This window comes from Cetorhinus maximus, chromosome 22 (genome assembly GCF_964194155.1).
Source record: "Cetorhinus maximus chromosome 22, sCetMax3.hap1.1, whole genome shotgun sequence".
Lineage (NCBI taxonomy): Eukaryota > Metazoa > Chordata > Chondrichthyes > Lamniformes > Cetorhinidae > Cetorhinus > Cetorhinus maximus.
The window spans coordinates 13,356,708-13,383,296 of record NC_135900.1 but is presented as its reverse complement, the minus strand read 5'-3'; the positions used below and the strand labels follow the sequence as shown (position 1 = coordinate 13,383,296).

General features: G+C 44.3%; 1 protein-coding gene across 10 annotated transcripts in view; it reads right to left on the bottom strand.

The window, feature by feature from the left end:
• The window catches only part of LOC144696489 (chemokine-like protein TAFA-2), a 322,848-nt gene that overhangs the window by 128,222 nt on the left and 168,037 nt on the right, over positions 1-26,589 (bottom strand). For all 10 annotated transcript variants that reach the window (XR_013580181.1, XR_013580177.1, XR_013580175.1 and 7 more), the window contains exon 3: positions 1,248-1,330. Coding sequence is in view for 1 of the 10 variants with exons in the window: in XM_078567842.1 (XP_078423968.1) it covers positions 1,248-1,329 (82 nt within the window). In the remaining 9 variants the exon portion in view is untranslated. The remainder of the gene's footprint in view (positions 1-1,247; positions 1,331-26,589) is intronic.

Below are 26,589 nucleotides of genomic sequence, written 5' to 3'. Positions count from 1 at the left end.
GCAGTGGCCACTGCTCCCGGTGGCGCAGTTGGTACCGGAAAGCTGCCAGCCTCTGATTGGCCGGTAGCTCTCTGAGACGGGGTATCACTCTGAAGCCCATGAGGACCCCGACTCCGACCAATTAAGGTGCCTGATTGACATTAAATCGGGTGGGGTGGGAGGGGTGGTTGCATGGAAAGGCCACAGCAGGATTGGCACTGGTTCTTCAGCTGGTGGACAGACCCAATGCCGCAAGCATTAAATTCCGCCCTTGGAGTCAGTAAATACACTGCAACTTGGGACTTCTGACTAGATTCCAATAGTCTTGAACGATAACAAGCAAAGGATATTCACACATGCTTTGAACTGAGTCCTATTTCAATCATGGATGATATTTTCCTCTTTGAACCATTCTCTGATCTTTAGCAGAGTCTTTGAAAACAGACTTTCTGACTGTGCTTCTGGTCAAATGAGTGGTTTTTTTTAAATCAATATTTTGCCCATCCTAAGATGTGAATAATGAATCAGCCATAGTTGGAGACTTGAGGCCACGATCTAGTTTGCTTGCTCACCAGCTCTGCAATGTTCAGCCCATCAAAGTGAAGAGATGAAAATGCATCGGACTGGTGGGCATGGACAGGAAAACTCCAGTCCAAATGGTTGTTTTTTTATTTTTTGCTTCCCTTTCAACGTAATGAGATTCCCTCATGTTCCCTTGCCACGGTGAAAATGGGACAAGGAATAATATTTTCTTGATAAACTTGCACAGACACTGAATGGTAGATACCAAGTTCGCACCCAATGCCTCCCCAACCCCCACATCCGTGGCCTGGTCCTTCATAATAAATAAATCTGGCAAAATAAAGTTGATTATCTTAAAGTGCTTCTGTAATTTTGCAACCATAAGTGCAGTTCAAAACATAAACTTGTTATATAACTGGCAAGACTTTGAGTCAATATTTATAGTTTGTTTACTTGCTCCAGATTCTCAACACCTAGGCTGAAGCTGATGGAGGGAAACAAACTAATTGGTTTGATTTAGATTAATTCAGTTTGGTCAACATAATCAAGATTTTATTTGGCTTCAGTCGAGATTGTTAAATTCAGAACAAATTTCAGCCTTATTAAAATAATTTGAGCCTTTTATTTTTCTCACAGTTATCCATGTGTGAACTTGGCATCTTTTGTGAATACAGTACTGCAGAATTAGGCCATTGCATACAACGCTTTGGAAACATAGAAAGTTGACAATATGAAACAGTCCATACCTTTATGATGGTTTGCAGCTGATAGCAATTTTCCCCAAAGGGTTATCACAAATATGATAAGTAACAGTGTCCCTTTAACCATCCTTTAATAAAGAACAGACAGAGATCATTGTTTACGTTGATTGTACCTTTAAGGACACAATGTAACAATCAATCAACGCATAATAAATTAAAAGTCATTCAACAGTGGCCAACAATGAAGCAAAATGTCGCACATTTGTAAAGCTTATGATGCACTAGCATTTCACAATTTTAGTTCGTCGGCAATGCAATAAACTGTCAGTCATCAACTTGCGAAACAAATTATTGCTAAAGTAGCAATCGTTTATCCATTTACAACTGTCAGGCAGACACAATTCAGGAATCCTTGTGAATCTTAAAGGCGGCAGGTTTAAGAAAAGGTAATGGCCGGCATTAAACTGCATCTGTACAAATGTGAGCTCTTTTGCTTTAAATACATTAGTATTAGGTTAACACACTCGTGCAGCACATACTTCTGCAGGTGCAAATTGGAACCAGGAATTTAATAGGAAACAAACTCAAGGGAGAAGTGGCATTTTTCATTAAGCACCTCTTGTTTGTGGCTGAGGAACAAACAGGCTTCCTTCAGCTAAGAAACCTAACACATGCACTGCCAAGTGATTTCAATCTTCCCCGATACATAACACCTACAGTGTCAGAGGAACTCATTAATCAGCCTTTGTTATCTGAAATGAAACTCCAGTCCGTTATTCTACTCAGACTAATTATGTACAAAAAAATGATGCTGTAGCCAGATCTCCCATGTTAAAACAGCTTATAAATGAAAATGTATCATATTCCTAAGCCAATATCACTGTAAAGACATCAATTAAAATATGAGTCCTCTTTGATGTCTGGAGCTTCAGACACTTAAATCGTTGCATACTTAATTTCATCAGTTCAAATGAAAATTGAAAAATGATGTACTGTCAACAAACTTCACTCTTTTGTACCCCACATCTTCTGGAATTGAGACAAACTTGAGTACATAAACCAGGCCGGCACTTCAGTACAATATTGCAAGAGCACTGCACCATCATAAGTGCCGTCTTTCAGATGAGACGTTAAGTCCAAGACTCTATCTGTTGTCTTAGGTGCAAGTAAAGGATCCCACAGCACTATTCAAAGAAAAGGTGAAGAGTTCTTCCAGTATCCTGGACAATATTTATCCCCTAACCAGCAGCACCAAAAAAAACCAGATTACTTGGTCATTTAACACATTTCGGTTGGTGGGCATTAGCTGTGCACAAACGGGCTGCCATGTTTCCTACATTACAACAGGAACTGCACTTCCAAAATACTTCATTGGCTGTGAAGCATTCCGAGGTTGAGAAAGGTGCTATATAAATGAAAATTCTTCATCACTGTCTGCTTTCCATTCCATTGGAATTGCAAAATAATTTTCCCCATGCCAAAAACTAGGGGGAAGCATCTCTTTCATTTTTTTTTATTTGTTCATGTGGTGAGGGTATCTCTGGCTAGGCCAGCATTTATTGCTCATCCCCAGTTGCTGTTGTTCAGAGGGCATTTAAGAGTCAACCACATTTCTGTGTTGTATGTAGGCCAGACCAGCAGATTTCCTTCTCTAAGGGACATTAGTGAACTAGATGGGTTTTTATGACAATCAGCAATGGTTTCCTAGTCAATCATCAAACTTTTAATTGCAGATTTTTATTGATTCAAATTCCACCATCTGCCATGGTGGGATTTGAACTCAGGTCCCCAGAGCATTGCCCTGGGTCTAGTGGAATACTAGCCCAGTGACAATACCACCATGCCACCACCTCCCTACCTCAATGTGAAGCACTGATATCAGCAGGCGGGCCATGATCAGAAGAAAGCAGAGCCCAACATGAACTGCTATGTGGTTACTCTGGACCCGCTTAGCGGAGATAGTGCCAAGTTCAGTAGGAATTGCAGAGGAGTAATAAAAGGGGGGTAATTTTCAGTTTCAGTGTCTGGCGGAGCAGATTGCCCAGCCATTGTAAAACCATTCGCCCACAGTGATATGGATGGTGTGAATATTTAGCAGGTTTTGTAACTGGTGGCTGACCTGCTCTGCCAAAACCCAGTCAGTGAAAGTGAAAAGCATCCCCAGCATCCCTCAAATAAAACTGATCCACAAAATCAGAGGCATTCAAACTGCAGCCTCTGCCCACGGCAATAAAAGTCAAGCAACTTGGTCCTACTTCTACTTCCCAGGACAAAAAAACAGTAAAAACTAGGAAATAAGGATACTGGTCCAAACTGGTCTTGTATACCTTAAAATGGAGCATCAGTAAAAAGTGGGAAATAAGAATACTGCACCAAACTGGGTTTTTTTTCCTACTGGGTTATGTTTCCTATTTGCCAGTTTGTCCTGTTTGAATTCTGTGGGCCTTGGAGGATCGGGCAGGGCCTTCTTAGCACTATTAGCCCTTTTGGGGGGCAGAACTTAGATCAGAACATTTGGTAGTATCAGCAGCTTGAAAAAAATGCAAGTTATTAGAAGCATGTGGCTCGACAGTGCAGACCATGCCCCTGAAGAGGTTTGGACACCACTGACCTGCATCAATCTGTGCTCCAAGTTTCCCGATTTAAAGTTGCGCAACATGGGAGCTTGCTGTCAAATGATAATTTATCCACTTTCATTATACAACTCCAAATAATAGGTCCCTTCAAATTTTCAATATCAACGCGGCATAATAGCACTGCGGCATCTTCTTAAAACCTTATTTTGTGCTCATTTGAGCGCGTGGGATACAAAGCACTAATGCACTGAAAATATTGACTTTATGCTCTTGGGAAAAGGCAACCCAATTAACAAAGCACAGTTGATGCAATTGGCTTTTTTTATAAATATTTCCCCCACCCCCACAACCTTTTCTGTGCAATCTTCTTCCATAAGGAGCCAAATGCATCTCGTTCTATATTTCGCTCAGGGCCTTTGTGGTTGAGGGCTGGTTTTCACTTCTCAGAGAAAGGCAAACAGAGTTTAACAGAAAACCATCGGCCTCAATCATTGGAGAGAAAAATCCAGCACACAGTATTGAACTCTCCAGTGGCCAGAGGGAGAGCTCTGCAGATAGTGAAGGCAAGATGTTATTATTGCTACGTCTGAAAGAGCGAACAGGCTGGGGCTCTTTTCTCTGGAAAAGAGGGGCCTGAGGGATGACTTAACAAAAATCTTTAAAACTCTGAAAGAGTTTGAATACGGGAAACATAGAGAAGACGTTTCTGCTCGTGGGGAATCCGAAATTAGAGGTCATCACTATACGATAATCACTAATAAAAATCCAATAGGAAATTCAGGGGAGACATCTTTACCCAGAGAGTGGTTAGAATGTAAAACTCATAACCACATGGAGTAGTTGAGGCGAGTAGCACAGAGGCATTTAAAGGAAAGTTAGACAAACACATGAGGGAGAAAGGCAAAGAAGGTTAAGTTGATGGGGTTTGATGGTGGCGGGGTGGGGTGGGGAAGCGGGAGGGGATTCGTGTGGAGCATAAACACCAACACAGATCAGATGGGCTGAAGGGCCTGTTTCTGCATTGGAAATTCTATGCTTATATCAATAGTAATTCTTAACACCACAAGAACTGAGAATTACGTGCCATCAAAATAAATTTTAAGGAATTTTTATAACTTTTCTGCAGCCTGTTTGTTCAACCACCAGTAAACCAGAGTGAAGTAGTGCCAGGGTTTAAAGAGGCCCCCAATCCTATAACGCTTCCTCGTGAAATGTATGGAAGACAATGGAATAAATGTGAACCGTCAGCCCTCGCCCAGCTGTAACCACTGCTGCATTGCCACCAATATCACAGTACTGGTGACAAACGCCCAAGATTCAGCCCGTGCATTTCTCGAATAAACAATAAAAGCTTCCATGCACCATTGTCAGCAGTTGTCTCAGTCACTTAAAGTGAAGTTGCATGTCCCAAGCACATGATGCAGTGGAAGACCCCTGCGTTAATATTGACAGGCAAAAGGAAATCTCTTCATTCCTGGCAGGCTATGAAATGGCATTTATGCCATGCATTCTAGAGTAGAGTGCCAGAGTATATAGACCGTAACCATTGACATCAAAATCTTGCCTTGAAAGTTTTTATTTCTGCTGCCGCCGAACTTGCCTTGTTACTCAATATGAATTTATCAACCCCTGTGACATGTAGTAAATTATGCAGAAATGAATCAATATATTGCTAAAATAATGGATTATGCTCCCCAGCAGTTCATAGGCCCCTTACGTTGCTGTTCTAACATTCCTGCATCTTAATTTAAAGATTTCAATGATGTTCCATTCAAATAGTTGTCTAGTTCTTAAAATCATGGTGTACAGTATTCTTTTAATCAACAACAATTTGCATTTATAGAACGCCTTAACATTATCTCAAAGTGTTTCACAGGAGCATAATCAGACAAAAGATTGTCCTGTAGGATAGCTTTGATGCCTTTTATTTGTGTCAAGCTTGCAAGGTGAACAAATGACTAGGGTCCTATTTACCAAATTGCTGATAAAGCCGATCTTACAGCTCGTGGAGCTACATGAGTCCCAATGTGTATATTGACCGGTGAAGGTAGACTTACAGTCGACAGTAGTGAAAAACCCATTAGCAGATTTCTCAGCTAGTATTTGAGGGAAAGGAACACATTAGGCTGCTACATCTCAAAAATGAATTTGAGCATGGGATGGAGAGTATTAAGGTGTGTAAGGAGATCCTTACACATGGCCGCAGATTCAAAGATCGCGAACGTATTATCCACACATCAGAAATAGACACAGGGTAGGAGGTTATGCTGGAAACCCTGGAAAGGCAAATATCTCAAAAATTTGAACTTGAGGCTAAGGAAGCTGTTTCACGCTGTTACTAAGCAGTGGCTACGCGAGTGGTATTCTTCACTAACACAATGCTGCCATCGGTCCAAAAAGCTGTTCTGCCTACCACACAATTGAACTACGCTGTGTATGAATTTCAGTGCTTGTGCATTGCCAGGTATGGAGCCTCAGTGGTTGACTGATCGAATCAAATAGTGTGTTCCTTCAGTTGTTTGTAATAGGCAGTTTACCGACCATACTCAACCAGCCCGCGCTTGCAAAACCCAAAGCAAGACATCTACTTTTAGATGTGATTCCACAACTGGGCAGCACTTGCTAAATAATCCTAAGTGTGCTAATAACTACACTAACAACCAATTTAAGATATCAGTCGAGCTCATAGCGCGTCTCACTTTGGCTTGCTAGATTGGCTTGCTACATTCATAAGCAGGGACCTGTTCTCTGCAAACAAAAGGAATATGTTCAAGCCCTGCACCTTTTTCAAATTATCTGAGTGCTTGGGGGACCTATAGTTTTCCATTGCTTTCTGCATGGAAATGCCTTGGCCTTGGAGGGGGTAGTGGCATGGTGGTATTGTCACTGGACTAACGTTCCAGAGACCCAGGATAATGTTCTGGGGACCTGGGTTCAAATCCCACCATGGCTGATGGTGAAATTTGAATTCAATAAAAAATCTGAAATTATAAGTCTAACGATGACCATGAGACCCTTGTTGGTTGTCATAAAAACCCATCTGGTTCACTAATGTCCTTTAGGGAAGGGAATCTACTGTCCTTACCTTGTCTGGCCTACATGTGACTCCAATGTGGTTGACTCTTAAAAATGCCCACTGAATGAGGGCAATAAATGCTGGCCTAGCTAGTAATGGCCACATCCCATGAGTGAATAAAGATCTGCCAGCCAATCAGCACCATTTTCTCCTGCAGTATAAATTGTTGTGATCGTTTCAAAATTTGGCATTCTTGCATTTGTCCTGATGAGTGCAAGATGAAAAGCTTCAGTAATATGTCTCTCCTTTCTTGGGAAAAAAAGTGCTGGGGTGACCTAATAGCAGTCATTAAAATGATGAAAGGTTTTGGCAGAGTGAATACAGAGAGAATGTTTCCTCATACGGGGAAGAGCAGAGCTAGAGGCTTCAATATAAGATAGTCACCAAGAAATCCAATAGGGAATTCAAGAGAAACTTATTTATCCAGAGAGCGGTGAGAATTTGGAACACACTACCACAGGGAATGTTCAAAGTGAATAGTATAGATGCATTTAAGATAGGAGAAGGCTCGAGTGTTGCATAAACACCGGCATGGACTGGCTGGGCCAAATGGCCTGTATCCGTGCTGTATACCCTATGCAATCCAATATGAGACCATCCTACATTATTAAAATGAGGCCCAACAGTTCAAATTGACCTGGCCTCAGGCTGAGGGCTCCATGGAGGAATGTCCCTCTTGCCTCACCCTTACTAGTAAAACTCAAGGTCTGAAACTCTCATGGTGACCCAGCTTAAATCAGCTACCTCAGTACAGACTTAGTTGAGGTAGGTAGCCTGGACACCTTGTAGTCCAATCCCGCAACACATTATGTATTTAAGCAATGTATCATTTTTATTTTATAGCACATGTGATATTGTACTTAGAATAGCTTGCCTCACTGGATCAATTTAATTAACGCGTAAGCAAACAAATTAGTGTGGTATGGTTCAACTGCACAGCCCACTACTGCAAGATCATTAATAATCATATATAATTATTCCATCAAAAGTGTCTTGCTGATAACCAGTTACTATTATTTTACTTCCCTTCTTTCTCACTAAAGACAGAATACGAGAAGTGGCTCTGCAAGCTGGTGCTACTGGCCTAGAGTGCGTTTTGGGGAAAATCCTAGGTGATGTTCTTAATTATTGCAGAATTAGCCCTCTCCTCCAGTTTAATTCCCACAACTGTCACAAAGGTCTACGAATATGCCAGTCCTGCCCTGTTGGTGTGAACTACAGTGATATTTTCCAATCAGCCTTCAAGGGAGGTGTTCAAAGTTTAAATGCAAAGTTATTTGAGATGTCTGCAGAAACGAGCGCACAGTGGTTAAGAGGTGTGCTGCTGATACACTGGAATTGAAATGGTAATGAAATACTGATGCTAAATTCATTGTGTGGTTTGACGTGAGCGTGGCTAAATTTGCTTGCAGCCGTATTAGGTTTATCACTGCTTCCACAATACCAAACATGACACCATTTTGCCTATAGTTAGCTAGTCCTGCCTTTGTTAAGGATGAAGGACATGGATTTATACAGCACCTCCCACAATCCTAGGGTGTCCCAAGGTGCTTTACAGACCATAAAGTACTTTTGAAGCGTAGTTGCTCTTCTAATGTAGGAAACACTGCAGCCAAGTCATGCACAGCAAGCTTCCACAAACAGCGATGAGATGATGACCGGACAATCTGTTTTTCTTTTGTGATGTTGGTTCAGGGCTAAATATCGGCCGGGACATCAGGAAGAACGCCCCTTAACTTCTTCAAAGTCGTGCCACTGTAGCTTTCATGTCCACACAGATGGGGCTTCGGTTTAATGCCTCATCTATGCTACCCACGGAATCACAGCTGACTTTAAGCCAAATAGCACGTACAGCATCGATTGACCAGGATGATAGCAGGGATGTGAAACTAGAGTAATGAAGAGAGACTTAAGATTCTGAAATTAATTTCACTGGAGCAGAGAAGAGATTTAATCAAGTTTTTTTTTAATTATGCAGTATTTCGAAAGGGCAAATAGGGAAAGACTATTTCATTTCGTTATAAAGTCAGTGACAAGGGGTCATCAATTTAAATTTGGTGCCGAAGAAACGAGAAGAGATACTCAGAAATAAGTTCCTAATGCTAGAGAGTTGTTTGGGTATGGAATGTTTGTTATGGGGAGCAGTTGAAACTGAAACCATTACAGGATAAGTGGAATACAGTCAGTAGTAAAGGTAAGAGACTGTGAGGTGAAGGCAACAGGACTCAATGGGCTGAATAGTACAGGAGGGCAGATGGTTCGCCGGACTTCCGCCCCACACTGGGGAGGAAGTCTTGCCCTTGAGACCTGCTGGCCAATCCAATTGGCCAGCAGCTCCATCGTCCCAGCAGCGCCAAGAGTACATCAGTGGCCACTGCTAAGACTGCAAGTGAAGAAGAAGGATGGATCCCCGGAGCAGGTAAGTTTGGAGTCTTGGGCAAGGCAGGTTTGTGCAGGTCAGGGAGGGAGGCAGGGGGTGTTGGGGGGTGGGTTTAAAGCTGCGGGCAGGTAGGAAGAAAGGGATCTTTTCCATCTTAGGGGGGCTGCTTACTGCCTGATTGGCAAAGGGGAGCCCCCAGAGTTCAAACCACCCCCCTTTGAAGAACTTTGTAAAAAAATCAGGCTGCCCACTCCCACCTGACTGCCCATGCCAAACATTTTATGACGTGGGCAAGATATTATCAGGGTTAATTGGCTTGGTAACAAGTCCAATTGACCCTTGATTACTTATTTAAATATGGTGAGTGGGCTGCCAATTTTGCCGCCGGCCTACCCCTTGTATTATGGGGGTGAGCCCGGGGGTGGGTGGGAAGGTGGTGGGGCGGACACCCGCCCTATTTTACGTGCTCCCCGCACCACCCCCCCACCCCACCCAGCCCAAAACATGCTCAGCAGGGTCATGTAAAATACAGCCCAATATTTTGCCCCAGCAAAGAGCTGACACAGACAAGATCAGGTTCGACAGTTGTACAGAGGTCTGGCTGAGACAATCAAACATGTGTGTCAACCATCCTCAGAGTTGTGCTTTTTTTAGCCAGCGACTATCAAACAACAACCATAGTGCCAACAAACATGCAAAGACACCTTACAGAGTTGTAGGAAGAGAAATGGAACCAGGGAGAGAGTTCAGATGGAGCGATTAAAGGCTTAGGTCAAAAGATGTGTATTCAGAAGGTTTTTGAAGGTAGCGAGAGACGTGTAGAAAAGGGCAACTGGACCCAAGTGATAGCAGTATGACTAAATACACACTTTGACCTATGCTATATGCTGATAGTGCAGCAACTTGCTTTCAAACTTGGCCACAGCCCCTTGTTTTCTTTAATGAGATGGTGATGTTGGTGAGGACGCAAAGGTATTTTTTCAAATATCTCCCTGTTGCAGGCAGCAATTCATCTTGCAAGGATTGTGTCCACTTATTTGGTCATTTAATTTACGGAGTGACACAGGAAAATGTGCTGCAGGTTACGATGGCTATTCCCAGTGCAAGAAGAGCCTGAAGTCAGAAAGCTGCCGTGTCAGATATATAATCACTAGGCAACAGCGAGGCCCAATAATGATGACCTGAGTGAACTAAATTCAGTTTCTGGTACTCAGCCAGGCAAAAACAGCCTTAATCATGAGGGGCCTTTCAGCTTAACTACGCAGAGAGTACAAGCTCTTGACAACCTTTAACAACTGAGCTAAATATATACTAGGCTGAAAACCTGAAATGAGAAAGAAAATTGCACCACCAGACTGTTAATGGTTATAACTTTGACCTAATAGCTCTACTTTTTTTCTTCAATTAAAGATTCCCTTCCTTCTCTCTTCTGACAAACAATATAGACCACCACTTTAATGGAGTACTGAGGGAGCACCATATTACTGAAATTAAACTGAGATAAGCTCTTGCCTATTCTAGGGGCGCTGGGGTACAGTATTTCAAGGAGTTTTCCCAGTGTCCTGGCCAAAGTTATTTCCAAGTAACCAGGCCACCAATGAACCAGTTAAGTGGTCATTGCTGTTCGAGGGACCTCTGTACAAAGAGACTGCCACATTAGTACACAACAAAGCACTGAACTTTCATTTTATGTAAATACCAATTGAACCACATCCAAGATTCATAATAAAGCACTGTCTAACTGCAAGTTTATTTTGCTCTCCCTTTTAATGACATCACAACAGCCTTACAAATTGGTGATTCGGTTTAATTACTTTTGAACACCTCAAGTGTAATTCCATTTTATTTAAGGTATGATTATGTATTATAAAAGATCAATCTGGGATAAAATTCAAAACGACGCAAGGTCCAGGATAAATAATGGGCTATAATAAGTTGTCCATAAACCAATTCATCTTCACTCCTACAGTACATTCGACTATGGGAACATTTCCTCTTTCATTGAATCGAATTGCAATGCTATTAAGCACTTCCGTAGGATGCAAAATATAAATTTTATCTTGCTGGCCATCAATTGAATCCCAAACTATCTAGAGTGAGAAGGTATTCTTGTGTCATAATAACGACCCTGAACCAAACTACTTTCCCACATGAAGTTGTAGAATTGTTATAACAGCCCCCGATGTTCACACTTCTTAGCACAAGCAGACTAACACATGATGGAAAATATTTGCATACACAGTGGTGAGACCCCCAAATGCATCGCTGTATTTCTTTATTGTTACTGCCTGGAATGCACTGCCTAAAATAGTAGTGGAAGCAGGTTTAATGGTAACTTTCAGAAGGGAATTGGATTATATACTTGAAGGAAAAAAAAGCTGCAAGGCTATGGGGAAAGAACAGGGACTAATTGAACAGCTCTGTCAGGGAGCCAACACAGGCACAATGGGCCAAATGGCCTCCTGCCGTGCTCTGTGATTCTATAATTATATGATAGCTATACTATATACATACTTTTTGCATAAATGAACTGAATATCTACCTGTGAAACGGGCAGTGTTTGTTTATTATTGTGAAACGTTCCCAAATTGCACTGTTTCTTAAATAATGTTTAATGTCGAAAGACAAAATGCAGAGGGAGGTGTTTAAAATGGATAAGTGTGCCAAGCAGTGCAGTAATGAGTCATAAGAGATCAGGGAGAACCCAGGTTCAATTCTTGCCCTGTGCTAAGTTAATTGAACTTAGATGAGGCAGTAGTAGTGATCTTACAATTAACCTCAGTGTGCCCAAGTTGGAGAAAGAGGTAGAGAACATCCTGGGCTCCTGCTGCTAATTATTATCCAATTATTCCTGCTGAGCAGTCTGCATGAGTGGGCAAAGAGAGAACAACAACATTGTACTTAGCTGTAATATCCTTCATGATTGAATACCAAGCTAACAATTTTATTTTATTGTCTCAGCTTGCACTAAGAGCGAGGAAAAATGAGGGTTAAAATCATGTCCCTTTCTGCCGCTGTAATATTGCAAATATACGACCCTGATTTTAAAAACTGGACAACTGTTTGAGTCAGGCACGTACCTCGTTAACGTGTGTTAATCAGAGTCCAAATGCTCAGATAGAACCACGGAGGCAGCTTTATTGGCCGGCTGGGGAGATTGACTGCTTTGGACCGGTAAAACCTGGGGCACATAGAGCAGAGGCCTAAAAAGGTCAGTTAAAAAAAACTCCTCTATCCTTGGCCTCTTCCCAGCCCCTCGAATGATGAATCCCACCCCTCCCTCCTCTTACTTGAATGCTGGTGAGCAGCCTCATTTCAGGCAGGCAGCCGGCTGGTGGGATTTTAATGAAGGTGGACCTCCTATGAAGACAATCGGGTGAGAAGCTCAGCTGCTTCACCTAGGAGTTAAACTCCACACTATATAAAAAAAAAATGGCCACTCGGCCAAGGCACAAGGAAGGTTCTTGGTCATCTAAGCAACAGTCTGGGATGTGAACTGCGGCATTCAGAATAGAGGAAGCGCACTTGTTGTTTTGATTTTGATGGGGGGTGGCAATTAGTGCTGGTTTAACCGCATGGCAAGGCACTATTTCTGGTCTAATCATCCAATTCAATCAAATACACTTAACAGGAAACAGAATGAAAGCCGTTTACTCCATCTGCATATACAATCAAGGCAAACATCATCTGTAGTGTATTTCAAGGCAGAATCATACCTCAGGCTTGAGCTGACACTGATAAACTACTGAAGCTTTATCATCCGAATCCTTGATGTGCCTGTATGTACACAAATAACTCGACAATCCGCTGCTGTGTCATTCGATGCCACGCGACGTTTGATTGAAGATCACAGTCAGCTTCATTACCCTTTAATGTGTATCACAGGCAACACATGTTATTCAAGCTCAGCAGCCACGGTGCGTCCACATATTGAAGGGTGAACTTCTGATGTGCTCAGTTAAGGCTCATGTTGAGAGGTGAGTGGAAATGGATGGGCTGCATCACCTTCCACGTCTCCCAACGGGGAAGTAACTAGCTTCTGCTGTCAGCTTTTCCAATTCGGAAGTATAGTCAAGTTCAGAAACCGACCTGTGGGAAATCATGGGCACAAAGCCACATCCCATTATTCCACGACAAGTCATCCCTCACTCGTTTTGCACTCTTTCTCTCGCCGGTTTCTCATTTCTCATTCTCTCGCTCTGACTCCTCGCTGCAGTTTCGCTCTTCCAGCTCGGTGATTCTTACTTTCTCTCGCAGCAATTCCTCGGGAAAAGCTTCCGCTCCGTTCTGGCATCACCTTGGTCCTCCCAGTTAAAGCGTCTTGTTTTGTAATAATTGAGGCTATTATCTTTTGAGTGGGGTCCCCATCAGACACTCTGGCTTCCAAGATTAAGCCCATGGGGCTTCATCTGAGCTACACTGTGTTGATTTCATCACACATTCTGCATCGCTGGGAGCAAGACGCATTGGTAATAAAAGTCAAAAGCGAACCTTTTTGATGAGCTGCTCTGTGTGTTTTACGCAATCAAAGGAACATGTTGGTGAATTTGAGCTTGTTCCTGTGACGCATGGACATTATCAGATGCCCTTCACGGAACTTCTGTCTTATAAACTCACGGCCATTAACTTTATGTAGAATTATCTAGGATCTGCAGCACAAAACTGGTCCCTTCTGCCCAACAAGTCCATGTTGATGTTTATTTTCCACACCCACCTCCTCTCACTCTATTCACCTCTTTCTGTCCCACATCCCTCTAGCCCCTTCTCCCTCGTGTACAAACCAAGCCTTCCCTTTAATGTATCAATGCTATGCACATCAACCACTCCATGGTACTGAGTTCCATATTCTCATCGCCCTCCGTGTAAAAATATTCCTCCTAAATTCTTTACTTGATCTCTTAGTGATTATGTTATATTTATGACCCCTTATTCAACTCACCCACAAGTGGAGATAGTTTCTCCACATCCATCCTATTGAACACTTTCATAATTATAAAGATAGGAACAGAGGACATAGGAGCAGGAGTAGACCATTTGGCCCTTTGAGCCTACTCCACCATTCAATAAGATCATGGCTGATCTGGTTCAATCCACTTTCCTGTCTTCCCCACCACCCCCTCCCCCACTGTTAACCCTTGACTCTCATGTCTATCCATAATCCAGCCAACTCAGCCTTGAATAAATATAATGACCCAACCAGAGTTCACTAAATTGGTCCCTGGGATGAGGGGGTTGTCCTATGATGAGAGGCTGATTAAGTTGGGCTGATATTCTCTGGGGTTCTGAAGAATGAGAGGCGATCTCATTGAAACCTACAAAATTCTGAAGACGCTTGATAGAGGTGGACGCTGAGAGATTGTTTCCATTGGTTGAGGAATCTAAAACACGGGGGCACGGTCTCAGGATAAGGGGCCAATTATTTAGGACTGAGATGAGGAGAAATTACTTCACTGAAAGGGCTGTGTGTCTTAGGAATTCTCTACCCCAGATGGGTATTCATTGTTGAATACATTTAAAGCTGAGATAGACAGATTTTTGGTCTCTCAGGAAATTAAGGGATATGGGCAGCAGGCAGGAAAATGGGGTTGAAGCCTAAGGGCAGCCATGATCACACTGAATGGCGGAGAGGGCTCGATGGGCCGTGTGATCTACGCCTGCTTCTATTTCTTTTTTTTATTCATTTATGGGATGTGGGCGTTGCTGGCTAGGCCAGCATTTGTTACCGATTCCTAAATGCCCTTGAGAAGGTGGTGGTGAGCTGCCTTCTTCAACCGCTGCAGTCCCTGTGGTGTAGTTACACCCACAGTGCTGTTAGGAAGGGAGTTCCAGGATTTTGACCCAGCGACAGTGAAGGAATGGTGATATATTTCCAAGTCAGGAATGTGAGTGGCTTGGAGGGGAACTTGCAGGTGGTGGTGTTCCCATGTGTCTGCTGCCCTTGTCCTTCCAAACCCATGACCATGGTAATGGTCGTGGTTTTGGAAAGTGCTCCCTAAGGAGCCTTGGTGTGTTCCTGCAGTGCATCTTGTAGACGGTACACACTGCTGCAACTCTTCATCAGTGGTGGAGGGAGTGGAAGTTTGTAGATGTGCCAATCAAGCGGGCGGCACTGTCCTGGATGGTGGGAGCTGCACTCAACCAGTCAAGTGGAGATTATTCCATCACACTCCTGACTTGTGCCTTGTGGATGGATGTTCTCATGTTCTTTTGCCTCCACTGCTTTTTGGAGAAGAGAATTCCACAGACTAACAACCCTCTGAGGGGAAAAGAATTCTTCTCATCTCCATCTTAAAAGGGAGACCTCTTATTTTTAAAACGTATTTAAATTTTCTATTATCTCTATTATTTCAGCTGCCTGGGCTCCAGGTTCTGGAATCCCTTCCCTCAGGCTCTCTACCTCTCTTCCCTCAGGCTCTCTACCTCTCTTCCCTCAGGCTCTCTACCTCTCTTCCCTCAGGCTCTCTATCTCTCTTCCCTCAGGCTCTCTACCTCTCTTCCCTCAGGCTCTCTACCTCTCTTCCCTCAGGCTCTCTACCTCTCTTCCCTCAGGCTCTCTATCTCTCTTCCCTCAGGCTCTCTATCTCTCTTCCCTCAGGCTCTCTTTCTCTCTTCCCTCAGGCTCTCTATCTCTCTTCCCTCGGGCTCTCTACCTCTCTTCCCTCGGGCTCTCTACCTCTCTTCCCTCGGGCTCTCTACCTCTCTTCCCTCGGGCTCTCTACCTCTCTTCCCTCGGGCTCTCTACCTCTCTTCCCTCGGGCTCTCTACCTCTCTTCCCTCGGGCTCTCTACCTCTCTTCCCTCGGGCTCTCTACCTCTCTTCCCTCGGGCTCTCTACCTCTCTTCCCTCGGGCTCTCTATCTCTCTTCCCTCGGGCTCTCTATCTCTCTTCCCTCGGGCTCTCTATCTCTCTTCCCTCGGGCTCTCTATCTCTCTTCCCTCGGGCTCTCTATCTCTCTTCCCTCGGGCTCTCTATCTCTCTTCCCTCGGGCTCTCTATCTCTCTTCCCTCGGGCTCTCTATCTCTCTTCCCTCAGGCTCTCTATCTCTCTTCCCTCAGGCTCTCTATCTCTCTTCCCTCAGGCTCTCTATCTCTCTTCCCTCAGGCTCTCTATCTCTCTTCCCTCAGGCTCTCTATCTCTCTTCCCTCAGGCTCTCTACCTCTCTTCCCTCAGGCTCTCTACCTCTCTTTCCTCATGCTCTCTACTGCTCTTTCTTCAGGATACTCCTTAAAACCTACCTCTTTAACTAAGCTGTTTGTCATCTGCCCTAATATCACCCATATGTGACTTGGTGTCATGTTTTTTGATGACTCTCCTGTGAAGTGTCTTGGGATGTTTTATGACATTAAATACACCATAGAAACACAGGTTGCTGTGATTCTATCAGGTCTCTAAGTCTTCCAGCTACCAAGAGAAAAGAGATCAAACCTACTCAATCTTTCCTGAAATCTTCATCCTCTCAATTCTTGGTAACATCCTTGTAAATCTTTTCTGCACTTTGCCAGTGCACCAATCTGCTTTTTGTAATACTGAGACCAGAACAGCATATAATGGTCCAAACGTGGTCTAACCAAGGTTCGGTAGAAATTTACCATTACTTCTCCACATTTGTATTCTAGTCTGCTAGGAATCAACCCCTGTACTCCGTTTGCATTCTTTCTGGCCTTACTTTTAGCATTTTATGCATCAATATTTCCGGATCACTTTTCTCCTCCGGCCCCTTTTGGTTTCTCACCTTCCAAGGAATAAAAATCCTCCTTATCACTCCTCGCGCTTTGGGACATTGTCTGCCCATTCTGCAAGCCAACTTATATCATCCTGTATTTTGGCTCAGTCCCTCCCGTTATTACTCAATTACTCATGCCCCTAAATTTGAACAGGGTTTTTCCTATAGGTTTCTGAAGCCCCGCCCACACCTCCCCCATGTCTCCTCCCACCCCGCCACCCCCCCACCCCCCCTCCAGCCGCCGTCAGGTAGGTGGGTCAGAGGCCTGCGTGATGTGGGAAACACTCACCCATCATGATTTTCAATTAAGAGGATGGACTCACTGCCCAATTAAGGGCATGGGGCAGGCTCTTGAAGCTGGAGGACCGAGCAGAGTACTTCCAGCTTGGAAGTAACAGCAGGCCGCAATGGCAGGTAAGTGCAAAAGGGAACGCTTAAAAATGGAGGCGTCTCCGCTTTTACAATTTGAAATTAAGGCATGGCTTTTGCAGCCAGGCCACTGTTGTAGTGGGCTTCGACACCCCACCCCGCACCCCCCCCCACCCACCCACCCACTCCCCCAACCACTCCCCCTCCGGGCGGTTATGAGTGAGGTTGAGTGTCTTGGGCTACAGAAAGATATAGACGGGATGGTCAAATGGGCAGATAAGTGACAGATGGAATTTAACCCTGAAAAGTGTGAGGTGATACACTTTGGAAGGAGTAATTTGACAAGGAAGTATTCAATGAATGGCATAACACTAGGAAGTTCTGAGGAACAAAGGGACCTTGGCCTGTGTGTCCATAGATCTCTGAAGGCAGAGGGGCATGTTAGTGGGGTGGTGAAAAAGGCATATGGGACACTGGCCGTTATCAATCGAGGCACAGATTACAAAAGTAGGGAGGTCATGTTGGAGTTGTATAGAGCCTTGGTGAGGCCACAGCTGGAGTACAGTTCTGGTCGCCAATTATAGGAAGGATGTGATTGCACTGGAGGGGGTGCAGAAGAGATTCACCAGGATGTTGCCTGGGGTAAAACATTTAAGTTATGAAGAGTGGTTGGATAGACTTGGGTTGTTTTCGTTGGAGCAGAGAAGACTGAGGGGTGACCTGATCGAGGTGTACAAGATTATGAGGGTCATGGACAGGGTGGAAAGGGAGCAGCTGTTCCCCTTAGTTGAAGGGTCAGTCATGAGGGGACATAAGTTCAAGGTGAGGGGCAGGGGGTTTAGGGGGGATGTGAGGAAAAACCTTTTTACCCAGAGGGTGGTGACGGTCTGGAACGCACTGCCTGGGAGAGTGGTGGAGGCGGGTTGCCTCATATTCTGTAAAAAGTACCTGGATGAGCACTTGGCACGTCATAACATTCAAGGCTATGGGCCAAGTGCTGGTAAATGCGATTAGGTAGGTAGGTCAGGTGTTTCTCACGTGTCGGTGCAGACTCAATGGGCCGAAGGGCCTCTTCTGCACTGTGTGATTCTGAGATTCTAACAAGGCGGCTTAAGGCTGCTGCAGCACCCAGGCAGGCAGGGAGGGCTTGTAGGCCTGTCTGAAGCACTGGCCCCCTTGCCTGCTGCCAGAAGGCTGCCTCCAGACTGCTAAACCTCCGGGGGAGACTGGAAATTCACAGCCGGCCTCCGTTAATTGGCCTTCATAGGCTGTTAATTAACTTTAGTCAGCTACCCATGACATGCGGGCTGGTAGCCCTGCTGCCACCCTCTCCCCCCTCCACTTCCCCCCCGCAGACCCCAACCCCCACACCCCAGCATCCTGCCTCCGCAAAAATGGCCCGGGGTTGGGTTGGGGCCGGGGAACGGGCACATGCTATTTTTAGCGTCCACCTGTCTCCGATTCTAGCGTTAGCAGGGTCTAAAAATCAAAATCTTTGGTGCCTTCTGCAAATTTTGCCACCGTGCATCCAATTTCTGTTATTCCCAAATGGCTGCTTTAGGTTCCAGTTCATTCTTACTGCTGCATTGTCACAATATATCAAGAGTTTAGCATATATTTTTAATTAATATCACAGCTTCCTGTAAATAATATTTTTAACCACAGCCATCTGAAAAGTGGTGAAAAATACATTCGATTTCCCTGCAGGGCTTTGGATTGTATTACCATACAATCAATAACATATAAAGATCATAATGTCCTTTAAAATAAAAAAGTTGTGATATTGGGCGGAATATTGTTGGGCGGGGTGGGGGGTGGGGAGGGTCGGGCAGTTCCTCCACCCCTCCCAGAAGCAAATTCGGCAAGGAGCCAACCCACTCCACGGGGTACTGTGGGACTTCCGACCCCCTCCGATCAATCGGATTGACCAGCAACTCCATCGGTCCCAGCGGTGCCGATAACGCATTAGTGGCCACTGCCGGGACTGCAGCCAGGAACAAGAAGGAGACCCGCGGGATCCCAAGGACGGGTAAGTCCGGGGTGTTGGGCAAGGAGGCTTTGGGCAGTTTAGAGAGGAGGGCAAGGGGGTGGGGGTGGTGCGTTTAACGGAGCAGACGGGTATAAAGAAAGGCAGTTGGTGGGGGGAGGAGGTACTTAGGAAAAACCGGTAAAACTTGGGAAATGGACTGGTCGTGGTCCAAACTGGACTTGTATATCTTACAATGGAACTCCAGTTCAGGCCAGTACCGGTCATTTCCAGATTCTACTGTTTTGTCCTTCTGGGGCGGGGGGCTTCTCCCCAATCTGCAAAGGGGACCCCCCCCTCCAAAAAATAGTACTACCCATTCCTCCCCGCCCTTTGAAAAGGTTTTTCAAGAAAGCAGCCTGGCCACTGCCACCTGGCTGCCCATGGCGTGGGTGACGTATTATCAGGGTCAACTGGCTTGTTAACAAGCCCAATTGACCCTTGGTTATTTATAGTGAGCAGGCTGCCGATTTCAGTGCCCACCCACGCCCCATATAATGGGGTAGGGTGGACACCCACCCTATTTTATACCACCCCCCCCCCCCACCCCACCCCCGCCTGAAAACATGCTATGTGGGGGGCACATAAAATGCAGCCCACTGTAAGAAACTTGTTCACAAAACCTTGTTTCATGGCTTCTTGAAGAAAACAGATTGAAGAAGAATGTAAGGATTTAAGCTGGTGTTTGTTTGAAGAAAAGATGTTATCCTTCTTTAATATAAACATTATTGTATTTTCTTAGTGTGTTAGTGCCTGATATATGAGGCTTTCTTGATTGCTAATTCACCTACAAATTTGGGAAAGAATTGCATCTGCTCAAACAGCTTAAGTAGCTCAACCCTAACCAGCCAATATTGTACAATATTTGTTTTATAGTACTTGTGATGAGATGATTAGGGACAATGCCTTGGGTCTGCTTTAAAACATTTATTTATAGTGTTATAAAAATAAAATGAGGGACTTGCTTTATTTTGTACAATATTCATTTATATGTGCTAAAGAAGCGCATTACTCTTCATCAAATGTTAAATTTTAAAACGTGAGGTAAAGGTTGGATGAAGGACAATGTGTAGGAGGATGCTTTTCGTTGCCAATAATCATTTTTTGCTCAGTCGCTATCTGCCCTAAATGTATAGCATCTTATCACCTTCCCGTGTAACAAACAAAATTAGATCAGTGTGGAAACAATATGAGCACCACAAGTAGCAATCACAGCATTGCAAAACCTCAAGGCACTTAGGGTGGCTTTACATTACAGTTCAGCTTAGCTTCACACTGAGTCTGCAGTTAAAGGCTCAATGCAAGTTAAATTCAGAGCCAGAGCTAGCTCAGGCACTGGATCAAATCGGAACGGAAATGCCTGAGAGAATGAGGGTGAGCCTTATTAACTCTGGACTTACGCCACACAAGTTCAAATTGGGTACAAAAATGATTGCTGTTTCAATGCGAAACTTGTGCTGTAAACGCACTTTTACTCAAAATGTTAACTACAGGATTTTGTGCCACTCATTTGCCTGTGCATGAAGATGCTGGGGTAAAAATTAGTCCAGGTGGGAAACAGGGGGCAACTTGAAGGATCAACTTTGCAGAGCTAGGCCCCACACCCCAATGACAACTCCAACATCTCCAACCCCATGTTTGATCAGGCAATTTTTCAGGCTTCCCTCGCAATAGGGTTGCCAATTCTGGTTCTTTATCTTCCTAGAGGTTTCATCACATGATCTCCTGCCTCCAACTGTCCTGCCCAGCCACACAGACATTTCACCAAAAACAAAAGTGTTTAAAGAAAATGAAAGTCCAATGCCCCAATGGTTTTTCTCCATGTGGACCCAGACAAATCAGAAGCACTCCTGAGGATCACTACCTATCAAGGGATAAAGGGATATGGAAATAAATCAGGAAAGTAAAGTTAAGGTTGATCGTCAACCATAATCTTATTGAATGGCGGAGGAGGCTTGAAGGCCATATGGCCCACTCCAGGTCCTATTTCTTATGCTGTTATGTCACCAGCTGTGAATGCTCCCTCTTTCTGCCTCCCTCCATCCCAGCCCCTCTAGACTTACCTGAGGCTGAAGCTGGCAAAGCCCAAAATGAATGAATGGGAATGGATGAGCTGCCTCTGGATGCCTGAACCCCAATTTCAGACAAGTCTTGGGCTTCCTGGTTCAAACAGAAGCTGGGAACATAGGGTCAGTTATGTGTTCTAACGAACTGCTGATCTGCCATCCTTTTTTTTTAATATTCGTTTTATGGGATGTGGCTTCATTGGCAAGGCCAGTATTTATTTGCACCCTAAGTTGGACTTGAGAAGTTGGAGTTTATCCTTCTTCTAGAACTGTAGCACTCAGTGTGGTAACTTCCGCAGTGTTGTTTGGTAGCGATTCCATGATTTTGATCCAGCAATGATGAAGGAATGGTGATATATTTCCAAGTGTGTGGCATGGTGGTGAACTTGGGAAGGATGGTGTTCCGATGAACCTGTTGCCTTCATTCTTCTGGGTGAGGGAGGATACATGTGGGGGAGGTATTGCCCTAGAAGACTTGGCAATTGGCTGCGGTGTATCCTGTAGATGGTACACACTGCAGTGACGATGTACCGGTGTTGGTGGGAGTGGCTGCTTTTGTTAGTGCATGAGTTATCAATCAAACAGGCTGCTTTGTCCTGGATGGTGCCAAGTTTCTTGAGTGTTGTTGGAGCTACATTCATTCCATCACACTCCTGATTTATACCTTGTAGACAGTGGACAGGCTTTAGGGAGTCAGAAGATGAGACATCCGCAACAGGATAAACATCACCTGATCCCATCCACTACCTTCAACATTCATTCCCTCCACTACCTATGTACAACAGCAGCAGTGTGTACCATCTACAAGATGCACTGCAACAACACACCAAGGCTCCTTCAACTGCACCTTCCAAACCCACGATCTCTACCACCTAGAAGGACAAGGGCAGCGGATGCATTGGAACACCGTCACCTGAAAGTTCCCCTCCAAGTCACTCACCATCCTGATTTGGAAATATATCGCCGTTCCTTCACTGTCGCTGGGTCAGAATCCTGGAACTCCCTCCCTGTGCGTGCACCGACACCACATGGACTGCAGCGGTTCATGAAGGCGGCTCACCACCACCACCTTCTCAAGGGCAATTAGGAATGGGCAATAAAAATGCTGTCCTAGCCAGCGACACCCTTCCCAAGAGAAGAATAATAAAAATTAAAATCTGCTCCTGTATCCACAGCATTATCTGTTTGGCCCAGTTCAGTTTCCAGGTAAATGGTGAATCCACAGAAGGACGTTAATGGCAGGCAATTTGACAATGGTAAAGCTACTGAATGGCAAGCAGAGGTGTTTTGGCTCTCTCTTGTTGCAAATATTCTTTTCACATATCAGCTGTGATTACGAAAGGTGGGCATGTGACGTATTTCTAGAACTCAGCTCTAAGATGCTGCTGGGAGGTGCACAAGAACAGCCTGCGAGGACCTCCTGGGGTCTTTATCTCTTTATGTGGAGGTGGTGGTGGTGGGTGAGTGAGGGGGTGTGGTAGGGGAGGGTGGGTGTAGGCGTGAGGGTGAACCCCACCATGGGCCAACATTCCGTCAGAAGCACAGAAAATGCTGGAAAAACCCGGCAGGTCTGGCAGCACCTGTGGAGAGAGAAACAGAGTTAACCTTTCGAATCCAATATGACTCCTGGAGAGAGGTAGAAAAGTGATGGGTTTTGTGCTGTTAGAAAAGTTGGGAGAGGCCTACCTCTCTCCAGTTGCGAAGAAGTCATATTGATTCGAAATGTTAACTGTGTTTCTCTCTCCACAAACTGAGTTTTTCCAGCGCTTTCTGTTTTTATTATGTTTCTTGGCTCACTTCATTGCCTTTGTTAAAGTGTCTGTTTTTAATCTGCTATTTTTATTTAGCTCTCCTGCATGACAAATAAACCAAATATTACGTTTATAAGTGATACATTGATTTGGCTCTATTGTTGGCTTCTCAGCTCAGGAATTCTTTATTGCTCTTAAAACAAAACCCCAACGAGCAGGCCTTTCGCCCATTAGAAAGCAAGCTGCCTTCTGAGGGTTAGCCGATGGTTGCTAACCTGACTCTATTCAGTCAGGTCTGAGCCCTCCGCTGTTTAGCACTTCAAAATCCACCCACAACGTAATTACCCATTTTCTTTATGAATTTTGCATGTCAGCTATAAGATAATGCTAATAAATTACACGTGGCTAGAGCTCGGTATAAAATGTGTCAGTTTAAAAATGTGGGAAATATTCATGGACCATGTCACTCTTAGCTGTAGGACGTAAAATAATTGCACTTTTGCACTTTCATCAGAGCTCAAGTTAACATATGCAGAATGCTCATGACCTGAAGAAATGAAGTGTCATTTTTTTTTCTGTACAATTAAATATTTATTGTCTTCGTTGCATGGGCTGGAAACTCCAAGCGGTTTTGCCTCATTTCTACACTCGCTGCATCATCAAGCTTTGGTGATCCTCTTGGTTTTCTCAGCTTTCAAAAACTGAAGGAACGCCTCACAGCTAATTTTGCAGGTCCATTAACCTCCACGAACGTGATAAGCCCAACGCCCGGTGCGTCCTCATGAATTCCAATTTTATTTCTGCTGTTGGGCTGTCTGGAGCTCCAATGTGACTTTATCTGTCGTGAGTCACACTGGGACGCCAGTGTGACACCGTCCGCATGGGGCCCACGTTAGAGGGGAGATCACGTTATTTTTGTTTTCTGGCTTGAGTGGTTTGTTACCACACTAGACAAAACCTGATTTAAATGAAAATTTAGGGGTCCAGGGCAGATCCACATCATACAGAGTTCTGTGCTATAGCTGACCATGTTATAGCAGGGTCCCAATGTACTTGGTCATCGCCATGGGTAGCACCAACCTTGGATCTAATTGGTGCTTACTGTCCCATTTGGAAACGACACTGAGGATTAAGTAAGGTGTCAGCTGTGGCTCACAGGTTGACATTCTCGCCTCCGTGTCAGATGGTTGCGGATTTAGGCCGTGCTCCAGAAACGTGAGTACATAATCCAAGCTGATCCCTCAGTGTGGTGCTGAGGGAGCGCTGCACGCCGGAGGTGCCGTCTTTTGGATGAGACGCCAAACCAAGGCCCTGCCTTTCATCTCAAGACTGAGAATCCGCGTGATGCTGTCCCGCGTGATCAACTGACGAGGAGTCGACTGAAGTCACGCGTTTCCCATCCCATTAAGAACAGACACGGAAAGGTGCAAGTAAAGAACGAGTGTAGAATCCCCTGTTTCAGAACTGAAGACGACGGGATGGTTAAGAGACAACATTACCAATGAGATTTTTTTTTACATTGTGATTTATTGCTTGCTTGAAAGGTGTTTAATTCAGTTTGAATGAAGAGCATATGGCACATTTCACTAGAGGTCAATAGTTTGTGCCAAGCAAAGTGATTTAACCTAGTCAATGTCTAACTTTTAAAAAGGCCATGGCTAATTCAAATTAAAAACAAAATAGGAAGAACGTCACAAGATGAATTGCTTGGCTGTAGCTGCTGACAGCTTGCTTAGATATAAGATTCCAACATCAGCACCATCTGGTGTATCAAATAGGCAATTACCACACATTTATCCATATTATACTGGTCATTGCGAGAACTGAGTGCAGTGCCTAAGTCAGCAAAGCTCTTGTTAAAATTTGGTAATGCAACCTCTGGCTTAACCTTGATACAAACGAGAGAGATAAAAGCAACAGCTTTCTCGATACAGCCTTTTGACAAGAAGGATGCTTTACAGCGTTTCTCAGTGAGATTAGGAAGCACGGAAAGGGTGTGTTGCAACATGTGGTGTGTTAGTGAGAAGTTGCTGTATATCCAAGTTACGAATCACTTCTGAATCCAGTAAAATATAGTTTGATATCCCTTTGCAATCATATAATCAATAAACCTGCGTTCGGATAAGTCAAACACCTTACATAAAATCTGCATTCACCAGCATAAATTAGTGACTCCGCCTCCATATCATTCATTGCCAGTGTAAGCAACAGGGCACAAGGTACAGATCCCTGTGGAATCCGCCTCTTCACAGCTTTGCCCAGGCAGAGCCTTTTCTGTTATACATCATCATCATCTGCTCTCTATTTCCAAGACTGTTTTCAATCCAGGCAGCTAACCCATTAAATCCATGAGCCTTAATCCTGATTGAAAGCCTAATATGGGGAACTTTTATCATGTCCCTGCAGAAAATTGAAATCAATTACATTCACTGGATAGCCTGGGCCAATAGTCTGGTTGCCTCCTCAGAGATTTGAGACAAGATGCATTGTTTCCAAATCCATTCTGCCTCTATGCTCGGACGATAGCCCCCCACCCCTCCATTGGTTGAAAACCCATAAAACGCTTGTGATCATTCTGACGACACTTCATAACCGGCTGATTCACATCTTACTTCTCACTGACATGATAATTCCTCACTTACAGGCTAACTTTTGCTCTAGTCAAGTTCCCCAGACGCAGCTTCTATATTCATGGAGCTTTTAAAAATATTACCAGGAGCTTCAGCCACTTTCACGTTCATTTTCTTGAAGGTTTGAAAGGGCACCACAACTGCATGTGTCCTGCAGACCCTTAATGGCCAATTCTTGACTCCTGACCTTGACTGTGTGCGATGGTGTAAAATGGGTGATTGCAAATCGGCAGCATGTTTTTACATCTCTCCCAGTTTTTATTTCTGCTGAAGTCAATGTCAAATCACACAAAGTCAAGCTCAGAGCACATCCCAGGTAGTCCTCCCCCACCCCGTGTTCAAAGGGAGAATGAGCCAAAGGATGTGTTACAGCATTATAGCCCCCCATTCTCTGACCCATGCTCCCTAACAAAATGCAATTACCCCTTTAATTCCTTATGGTTCTTCATAGCATCTGCATTACTAACCTCTGCGTATGTTACAAATTTCTGAATTAAAATGACTGAATTTTCATAAGTGAAGAGTCATTTGAAGAATTAAGTTAACACTCAGAATAGGTTTGCCAGTAATTTCCATTTTAAAGGAATAAAAATGCAAAATTGGACACAGCTGGCTCTTAATATGCAAATAGTTTTCCAAGCAAGTTGCTGCTTAGGGCTGGATCTCTTTTCAATTAATTTGTTTCAAGATCTTTCATGCAGATGCATGTTTTTTGAAGTCATTGTGCAGGTTGGTTGCATACAGTTTGTGGGAAGGTACATTTGTCCTTCCGCCTAAATTAAATACACAA